Consider the following 10,789-nt stretch of genomic DNA (forward strand, 5'->3'; position numbering starts at 1 on the left):
ATCTCCATATTGCTCACTTCTCAGTTTCAGCTGAGGCCATGATTAATATTCCAGGCTAAGATGGCTTAACTGGACTAACACCAAAAGAGTTAACCGTTTGGTGAAGCAGATCAGTGTCCGTTTCTTAAACTCTTTCATTTTGTTAGCTGAATTACTTCCCAATCACACTGATACTCTGATGGAACTCACGACGGGGCCACAGAAATACTAGTTTCTATATAGAGGAGGCAAGGTGAACAAACCTAGCTAGGGATGGGGCTGAGACTGCAGGACGTCCTGTTTCAGCAGGGGGACTGTATTTCTGCTGGAATAAAGAGGTTCATTAACAGCCTTTGCAGCTATAGTTATCAGGAGCTCTTCTGAACAGAAGAGGAATTAAAGCAAAACAATTTCATGTTTGTTTTCTTTGACCTCATAGAAATCTGTATGCTGGAAAAACCCTAGTCTTACTTGAGCATGTAGGCTTTCAAACAGGACCAGAACTCTTATTAAAGACACGATGGCAGGAAAAAAAATATGTAGCAACTTTTTTTGTTATATTAGAGGAGCAGGAATTCTGAAACTGTGATATTCAGTGGTTCTGACACAGCAAAGGTCTTGCAATAAACAACTCCAAAGATACTCGCAACCTGTTGTGAAGTAAAATGTTTCCCTTGCTATATATTTGCATTCTTCAGGTCACATTAGATTTCTGGTGTTTATTGGATTTTTTTTTTTTTTTTTTTCAAAGAATGTTTCTGTGGAGCCTGAAAAAGTATAGCCATCTCAATAAATTTGCCTTTTGCTAATGATGTTTTTTTAGCAGAGATCTTACAGTGTTCCTTTCAGTTTTGGTCATGAAACAACTAGGAATATCTCTTTGTACACTTCTTTTCAAATCAGCCAGGTTAAGTTTTTTGCTTAAGTCAGGATGACACTTTATGCTGTTGTTTTCTTCATTCTGGGTAATATTCTAACTTGCTTCTTGACTCAGGTGGCTTTTTTATTTGTTTGGTAGTTGCAATTCTATATTCTTAATGTTAAATCTAATTTTAGAGTATGTGAAGTTGAGAGAACGTGGCTTGAAAAATTGTGTTTGTCTGGAACTAAATTTTAAAACAGAGTAAAATAATGGAGCTTGAAGTCTTGAAACTCAGCCTTGATTTACTCATCAAACATTTCTCCATGAAGGAATGGGTGCTGCTTAGTTAGCTTGAATTCTTTTGTCAGCAATACATGCTAAAATACTGACTATTAAAGGAATTTCCATTCCTGGGGGGCATGAGGGAGGTATGAGGGGAGTGGAAGTAACTTCTTCCCCCAAAGCTCTAATCTAATTACAGAAGAAAAACTTGGAAGTTAAACTAGTGATAAGGGGTGTATCAGGAATGGGGGACACAGTTCCTTTTGAGTGTTCATCTGCCAATTAGGAATTTTACATGAAGTACAACTAAGGGAAGTGTACCAACAGGTTGAAAGAAAAAAAAAAAAAACGGTCAACCTGCTTGAAACAGCTTGAGGGCACTTCCATGTCCTTTGTTGCCCTCGAAAACATTTTCTGATTTAGGGGATGCAGGGAGATGTAGAAACTAGATAGGGGAACTCAAAAATAGATGCAGAAATTGATCTGGTTTCTTAAACTTTCTATTTTTAATCTGAATCAGTATCCTAATTAGTGTCACTAAAGGCTTAATTTTGGGAAATCAGTCTCAGTGGCTTGCTTGGTGTATTGTATGCTGTGTACCACTTATTGATTTAAATGACTATTAAATGAGTATTAGTGTGCCAATTCAATTTTGTAGGTTTCACCTGTACTTTCCTGTGAATGATCCCTGGAACAAGTAGAAATGACTTGTGTTAGTTGCTGGTAACTGTTACTACAAATTTAGCAACCTTCATTTTTCATAATCAAAAATTCCTAATCACTTAGCAAAGTGGTACTTGGCTGCTGAAGCTGCTTTTGAAAATGTCTCAGGGGCTCTTTGAAAACCTTTCTCCTGCTGTTTTCAAAGTGTATCCATATAAACTTCTTAAGCCATTATGTTGCTTTATGCATTATGAATTTGCTTATAAAAATCACACAACTTGGGGTGTTTTTGGAGGGCAGTTACAAAAGGAAACAGTCTAACTCCATTTCTTTCTCTTAACAGCAAGTTGAAGTAGATGCACAACAGTGTATGCTTGAAATCTTAGATACTGCAGGAACGGTATGTAAAACCAATTTTCCCTAATGCTGATGTACTGTGTTAAAGCCATCAAAAACTGTTAGGGATGTGAATGATGACAAGTTTCCTTCCTCGCTTGCTAAAGAGTAACTGTGGTCAGTGCATTGAATAAAAGTTTTTTTTCAACAAAAGTTGAGTATTGCAACAGAAAATGAATTGCAAGTTTCCTGTGATCCGATGTTCTGTAATAGAGGAAACATCAGACTGAGCATTTTAAAAGTGATTCTGATGCTGTTTTAAGTTCACATTGCCCAGAGGCAAATTTAGACCCAATGGTTACTTGGTTTTGATTTCTGTTGCTAAAGAAAGTGTGCTTTCTTGTTCTCTCCTTTTTCTATTGTCTGTGAGATGGACTCTTACACAGGGATAAAAATAGTATCACTTTAGTCAGCTTATGTGGACTCATACAAAGGGTCAGCATAAACCATATGCTTTACTGGTCAGGTTTTTTTTCCTGTTTAGTTCCAAAATATACTGAAACCAGTCATTTCACTCGTTGAGACCAGTGAATCAAGACTCTTAGAGTATAGTATGTGTTTTCTGAACTATAATAGCAATCTGGTCCCATAATCACTTATTTAAACTCCATATTAGAGTAAGGTTGTATTAAACTACAGAAAGATCTAGTGGCTGCACTCTTGGAGTATATTCGTCTTTTAATCTGACGTAAAGTATTTGGTACAGCTGTACAGCTGTAGAAAAAAACTTATGAAAATAGAGAGCTTTTGGGTACAAACATGCAAAATCTGTGTGTGGATACTTAGTATCTAGTATAAATCTTGAACTAAAAATTCCACTCCAGCTGCAGATGTGCCACTGAAATGTCTCGTGTCATTCTGAAAATGTTTGCACTGCATTGTATTAGTTTGCCTCTAATCACAAAAGCTGAGGTATAATGAGGTCAAATTAACATGCTCAATGCACGTGACCACAGAGGAGATGGCCTTGCAAAAGAAACCATAAGTTTTAGGGGAAGTGTGTTTAAAATTAACATATATAAAACAAAGAAAAAGAAGAAAGGAACTGGATTTTACAGCTGAGGCCATATATACAAGCAGATAGAACTTTTAAACAATTCTGTTACTTAACCTCATAAATCCTGTATCCCGCTTGAGTTTCACCCCACTAGAAAGGGCTACATGACCTGGAACAGTTAAAGAGGAATGAAATTTTAGCTTGAGATCATGCACTTTTAGTTGATGAACTAGTTCCTGTAATACAATAAAGACAAGAGACCAGGTGAGCGATTGATCAGTCACAAGATAGCACAGCCACCAATGCCAGAAAGGCAGAATGCTAGCACAGTCATACTAGTGAGAGCTTTCAAACAGCAACAAGTCCTAATGCTGCTGCTGTGTGGCGCACCAGTGAATCTTCATATGCAATATCATAGTTGTCACCAAAGTCTAGGGAATGTGACAGGTCTGTTGAGGACCTCCATCCTCTATTCAATCTCCTTGAAAATGAAAGTAGGAGTTGACATAGGAAGTGCCTAGACTACAAAATGGAGACTGAAACGGATGCAATTACTTGCAGTGTGTTTTAAAGAATAAACAGGAGACAGGAAGGAGTTGGTATATAAGGAGGGATTCAGGAGGAATGTAACATCTGTGATCTACAGACTACTCTCTACCTTCTATACTCTGTTCCTGTTCTCTCTTTTGAAATTACTTCAATTTCTGTGATGACTTTTTCCAGTTTTGCAGACCTGGCAATATCTAGATGTTTATTTAGCTACCCTAGAAAATGTTCCAAGCTTGAGATTTATTTAAAAGTATCTTAATTTATGTTAATGCTTACCCTAAAACGTTAAAATATTGGTCAGTTCAAAAAAGTGGTGAGAGTACAAATGCATCATACTTGTAATCCATTGGTGACCTGAAGTATATGTCAGTTTGTGTTTTTGCAAATTGAATGCAAGATATGTATCTTTTTTTAAATTACAGGAACAGTTTACAGCAATGAGAGACCTATACATGAAAAATGGACAAGGTTTTGCATTAGTATATTCCATCACAGCACAGTCCACGTTTAATGATTTGCAGGATCTAAGAGAACAGATTCTTCGAGTCAAAGACACTGATGATGTAAGCATTGCTATAAATGCTCAAGACTTGTATTTAGAGTTCTCCTTGCGGATGTTGTGATGTATACACTTTGATCAGATAGGTTCCAAGCCTTAAATTAAGGGACAAATCAACCAGCAGGTGCATAGTACAGAAATGCAACTCTTAAGGCAAAGGAGGAAAATTGTAACTTGACATATGGTATATAAAGAGAATTGTGTATTTAATCTCTTCCTTTAAAATGTTCTGCTTTAAACTGTATATAACCTTATTCTGCAGTACTGCAGGAAACATTTCTAAAGCAACTCTATTTTTACCTCCATCACTATACAATGAAGTCTCAAACTTACAGTCATATCGTGATCCATAACTGTGCTAATAGCATATCTCATTCATAACTGTGCTCATGGAAACTTTGATCCCTTCCTCACTTCAAGTATCTTTATGTGCTTTAGCTCTTAGCAGACAGAAAATGTACTAAATCTTTCAATTTCAGTGAAGTTCACTATGACTCTTATAAAGCACCTTGCACTTTATTAAGCATATGTATCTGCAGGTCTTATCTATATTCAGTGTATTTCTTCTAGAAGTGATTTATGACCCATTACCACAAATGTATCTTGAAAGGGTAGTACTTAAGTTGCGTGTACCTTTCCCATCCAGAAGCTACCAACTTAGTCTTTTTTTAGTATCAGATTAATGTTGTACGGAGTTGAACTAAAATCAAGATAATTGTGAGCATATTTGAACCCTAATTTACATGCTTCTTTTATTCTAATTAGTATAAGCTTACTTTAGTTGTGTCTGTTGGAATTGTATTTTTTTGTAACAAGCACCCCTCAGTCTTGAAAGCTATTCCATAGTATCAAAAGAAAAATAGTGAGCTTGAAGGTGCCACTTCAGTTCTCTTCACCAAAACTGACATAAATTTTGCTGTCATAGTGGGGGAAAATTGAAGATCAAAATACTATAACTTTTTTGCAACATGTGAATTTGGGAGAAACTTTTGTATGTCCTTACGATTTTTTAAACTTTTCTTTTCTTGCTGTAAAGTCAATTTAACATTTTTTGTAGTTGGTGATTTTGATAAGCTATCGTGTTTCTTTCCTCTGTGTGCATCAGCTTAGTAATACGTACTGCGTGAGCAAACTGCTCTTGGAAGGAGTACAGATATGCTAGAAGTAGAGGAATAGTGGAAGGAGCTTTAGCATCACCTCCTTCATCACGCTGTTCAGTACAATGCACTTCTTCTAGGATTTCTGAACAAGTAGGAATCCTGTAGTAGATTTGTGAGTAGACTACTTGATGTCTTAAACTCACAGGTGGTAGCCATGCATGTAAAAATGAAATCTCATTAGGTCATTCAGAACATGAGAAACCTAATCAATTGGCAGTGTACTGAATCCTCCAACCATTCCCTCCCTCCCTCCACATCCTGCAAAATGGGAGGCAAAAAAAAAAAACGCAGACACTTCATTTGAAGCCTCTCAGAGGTCTAAACTTAAGTTTCAGTTATATGAGAACTCGAATATTCTGGAAGTCAGGATCCTCTAAGTAGTCAGATTGGGTTGTTTTATGTTGCGCTTTTCCAAAATTTTAATTTTTTTTTTTTTTTTTTTTTGCTGGTATTAAATTGCTTTTAGGTGCCTATGATTCTGGTTGGCAATAAATGTGACTTGGAAGATGAAAGAGTTGTGGGAAAGGAACAAGGTCAAAACCTAGCAAGGCAATGGAATAATTGTGCGTTCTTAGAGTCTTCTGCAAAATCAAAGATAAATGTTAATGAGGTAAGGCACAACACGTATGGGACAGGAGGGTGGCAAGGAAATGAGCACAGGACACAGTGTTTTGATAAACAAACATACCATTTGTCAAGAAAAAAATGTTATTCATAATTCTGTTTTTTATAATGGACAACTGTACAGTGAGAATCTGTGAGATATTTGTATTAGGGATGTACCAAGCTTTGACTTGAGACTTTTTCAAATTATGTTTAATTTTAGTATAATTAGTCTTTATATGAATTTGGTATAAATATTTCTGTTTGGTTCAGGCTTTTCATGCTACGTTCCCTAGTTGATACAAGCCCTATCCATTGACTTGACTATCAATTTCTCAGAAAGATCTGTAAGATCCAGGTCTTTATAAGATTTAAGCTATTTGTTATTGAATTATTTGAGATGATAGCGACAAAAACTCATGGGTTTTGTAAAAATTGGCAGCTGGTTGGAGAAGAGGCCTAAATAGGTGCTCTGCAAGAAGAAAGGAAAGCAAAGCCTCTCTAGTATCTAGCTACTTACTTATTTAGCAGGATCTAGGTGCCGTAATCAAACACACGCACTTTTAGGACTTGCCATAGTGAATGTTGTCTTATCCAGTGGGAGTGCAAGCATAAAGAAACAGATGCAAAAAATGCTTAGAAAAAGAGGCTGTGTTAATATTTACATTTCTGAAACAGCTTGAATTATTTTATGATAAACCCTGCAGTTCATTGTGTCTTCTGGAAAACGTTGGCAGTATCATTCAAGCTGAAAGGGCCTCTGTGTGAAATTTGTTTGTAATCAAATGAGTATGGTGTTTTTAAGCACAGCTGATTTTAAAAACAGGTAATGTTTGTTTAATTAGTTGAGATTTTTCTGGAAAATACTCAGCTTTTCTTAAAATTTTGTTTAACTGTATAGAAGTCATATAGTTAATAAACTGGAGTTTATTTCTATCAAACACTAAAAGCCTCTGTAGGAAAGTGTGCTGCTTTGCAACCAGTGCTCTAGGAATCCGCTCAGATGGCTTTAGTATGAGGACTTAATTTAAGAGACGCAGAAATAATTGGAACAATGTCAATTATGAACAAAACAGACGCTGTGTAATTGTACTGCTTATAAGTGTCTTAAATTAGCCTTTCCGCAAAACTATAGTCCAATTAAAATTCTAGGAGACTCCAAGTATGAGAGTCTTTATGCTTTATTTTTCTAGAAAACACTTTTTGCTTGTGTCGTTCTGTAGTCTTTTATAGAGGCTACTGACTACTTTTGTATTTATTCAAGTATCCGGAAAAGTACAATCTTACTCAAAGACCAGAGAGTATTACTGAATATACGCCTTACTTCAGTTACAATGAAAATGTGTAGTAGTTAAAACTTATCAGAACTTTCTTTAAAAGAGTGTCCTTACAGCAAGTGATTTGAGTTGAAAGAAAGCTATGTCCTGTTCCTTGACCTCAGTGTGAAAATCCAAATAGAATGTACTAGTTGATGGTGGTGCCGTATATCATGCATAAAATGCATGCAGATAAATTTGGCCTAGAGTTTAAATGTGTTCAGATTACAGCTGTCATTTCAGTTTGCTTTATTGAAACTAGAAAACCCTTGGCAGACAATTACCTTAAGAAGTGAAAAATAAACAGGTGTTAATTAAATATACAGTTTCACATTCCATCTTTGTGTTAACTAAATATTTGCAGAGGTTCATAGAGCTATAGAATGGCTCGGGTTGGAAGGGACCTTAAAGCCCACCCAGCTCCAGCCCCCTGCCACAGGCAGGGACACCTCCCACCAGACCAGGTTGCCCAAAGCCCCATCCAGCCTGGCCTTGAGCACCTCCAGGGATGGGGCATCCACAGCTGCTCTGGGCAGCCTGTGCCAGGGCCTCACCACACTTTGAGTGGAAAAAAAGGTTCTTGAGTGTCTGAAAACACTGTGAAGACTGAAGGGTTAAGGTTATGAGAGACGCTTCTGAATTCCAATAAGTAATTGACTTTTATATTCACAGATCTTTTATGACCTTGTGCGACAAATTAACAGAAAAACTCCAGTGCCTGGAAAAGCACGCAAAAAGTCGTCATGTCAGCTACTTTAATGCATAGCTGTACTGTAGCTCTGAGCCAGGTAAACCTTTTAAATGTGTGTTTTGGTTTTATTTTTTTTTAAAAAAAATGGTAACTTCTCTAGTGCGGAACTACGTTAAAAATTCCTGATTTATGTTGATATAAAAGTTCTTATCTTTATTTTGCCAATGTCAGAACTGCAAAATATATGGAAGATATCCTGTTCATACTGGTATCTATCCTTTTTCAAGCTTTAAGGTGTCAGTGAAGCTCATATTAATCATGTTTGTCCTGATGCTTCCAAAACTTAGCTTTTGGAAGCACAGGGTTTTAATTTTTTGAAGGCTGATAAATATACTGCAAGAGCTTAATTGCAGGAAAACACACTAAAATACTGTGTTTGCATACTAAAACGTCACTTCCTGCTTCAAACTGATCCTCATATTTGCATGATGTCATAAGAATTTATCTTTCTTTCTTTGGACCATATGGATATTTTATAGACTGTATTATGATTAGTACTTTTGGAAGAGAATGATGAAGTGATCATTGTAAAACTCCAAATATTTGACCTGGAGCTGTTGGTTATTAGATGAATTTCTTGTCCTGTAGCAGTTGGCTAATGATCTGCCTGACTAAAACCATGCTTTAAGAATGCTGTTGAAGACTCAAGCAAGCTCTGGCCTGCCTCTTCAGCAAGCTTTTTCAGAAGCTAAGCCACCAGGCATGAATCTATTTTCTGCAACTGTTCTTGGACAGGTTGTTTCCTTTTTTCCCCCCTCCAAACCGTAGCACAGGCAGATGTCTTTCTTGACCGACATTATGCAAGTTACCTGTTCATCTCAATTCCCTTCAATTTTAGAATTATTCAGTTGCTTCAGTGCAACAATCCATTATTTTATCATCCAATAGACATATTTCCTGCACTGGAGAATCCTGGTAGGAAATTTCACTGCTTGTGTCCTTGCAGGCTTGTATTAAAATTCAGGTAGTACAATGTTTAACTCTTTGGTATTGATTTAAAAAAAATATGAACAGCTGGGATCAATTCAAAGTAGAGCTGAGAGGGTTCCAAAAGCATTAGCTGAGGGTGGCAGAAATGATTGCTGCCTTTCCTTAACAGGGCTTTCAAAATAGGAGCTTTGATCCTCCAAATGTGTTTTTTTTAAGCCACTGGCACTGTCTTATTATAAACAAAACTAGTACCGCTCATCAAATATTGCTTCCACAGTACAACTTGGATTACCATATGTATCCCAGCTCAGTTTTACTTACTGAGATAATCTGTTATTGTTTGTGTTCACTAGAGATAACAGTAATAGAGGAGAAGTGATTAGGTGATTTTCTAAGCCTGTTTACTAAGAACTTGGTTAGTTCCTGCTCTAGTTGTAGTAACTAAAGAACAATGAGGAATAGTTGTTGTTGCTACTAACTTCTTGTTGTGTTGTTACAGGTCTGAAGAACTGTTGCCCAATTCAACAGTGCCAGCATTCCAACTTTATTAAACCTACCAACATCTTAAATGGACTTTCCTGTGGTGGTACCCTTTGAGAAATGGATGAAAGCTACTACATCAGTTTGCACATTCTAATCACTTTCCAGTGTCACGAGAGATTTTTACTTATAAATATTCTAAGTGTATGCAACTGGTAAAACCAGAGCCTACATCCAGTATTACTGATAAGAGACATTGTTCATCCACCAATGTTGTACATGTATGAAAACTGTGTACTGTATACTTCAACAATCCCCACTTTCTATTGGAGAGTACAATAATGTAAATCCTAAAAGCACCACTATTTTAGCATAATAAAAGAAAGTCCAAAGAGCTCCTATATAGACTACTCCAGATAACTTTGCTTCATCGGTATTTGTAGCTTATTGTAACTTTTTTAAAGAAATACAGGATCATCATCATTGTATTGTACAAAAGCGCTTTGATTAACACAACAGCTATATAGTTTTTTAATTTTAGGAAAAACCTGTGGAGACAGTGATCTAGTCTTTAAGAGTCCTTTCAGTATAACGTCTGACTAAAGACATGGCCTTTAATATCTGTTGGGAAGGAAATGTCCAGACTTTTCAACCTTTTATTGTATGTTTCCTTTTCCTTGTTTACATAGGGAACAATGTTTATAGTTGTGTGTACAGTGGGGGTCTACAACAAGAAGTGTATATTTTAAAACGATTTTTTAATGATTTAACAATTTTTTGTAAATCATTTTCGGGCTTCTGCAGCTGTAGATTCTCACTGTGAATTCCCTTGCTTGCTCATGCATAAGTGTATTTGCAATACCAAATATACAGGTTTAGTACTTTTGCCTGTTAGTGATTGTTTTACATGTGTAACGTTTTGGTTGAGATGTTAAATGGTGGAAGAGTACTGTGGATGTGAATGTGGGAAGTAATTTTTATCATGTGTAATTGGTCACAGGGCCTAAGTTGCAGTAATTAACTTTTGCTGATTTATTTAACAATGCCTTGTTGCTTTGTATGCATTAACGTTTGGGTGTAAAGATTGTGTGTATATCCAACAGGGAGCCACAGTATTTAAATTGACCAACCTAATGTTACAACTGCTTTGAGGTGGCCAAATGTAAACTAAAAGCCTTAATTAAAGTGGTGCAATTTTGTATGACTTAGCATCAGTAGTTCAATAAATTTGGATTGCCATGCAAGGGCTTGCATTACAGTTA

The 10,789-nt window shown here is 36.3% G+C and overlaps 1 protein-coding gene across 1 annotated transcript in view; it reads left to right on the forward strand.

Moving 5' to 3' along the window:
* The window catches only part of RAP1B (RAP1B, member of RAS oncogene family), a 31,710-nt gene extending 20,921 nt beyond the window's left edge, over positions 1–10,789 (forward strand). Inside the window, exons 4-8 of the mRNA XM_035333836.1 lie at positions 2,130–2,186; positions 4,151–4,291; positions 5,914–6,057; positions 8,039–8,154; positions 9,547–10,789. Of these exons, the coding sequence (XP_035189727.1) occupies positions 2,130–2,186; positions 4,151–4,291; positions 5,914–6,057; positions 8,039–8,125 (429 nt within the window). The 3' untranslated portion in view covers positions 8,126–8,154; positions 9,547–10,789. The remainder of the gene's footprint in view (positions 1–2,129; positions 2,187–4,150; positions 4,292–5,913; positions 6,058–8,038; positions 8,155–9,546) is intronic.

The sequence above is a fragment of the Oxyura jamaicensis genome, chromosome 1 (assembly GCF_011077185.1).
Source record: "Oxyura jamaicensis isolate SHBP4307 breed ruddy duck chromosome 1, BPBGC_Ojam_1.0, whole genome shotgun sequence".
NCBI classification, from domain to species: Eukaryota; Metazoa; Chordata; class Aves; order Anseriformes; family Anatidae; genus Oxyura; species Oxyura jamaicensis.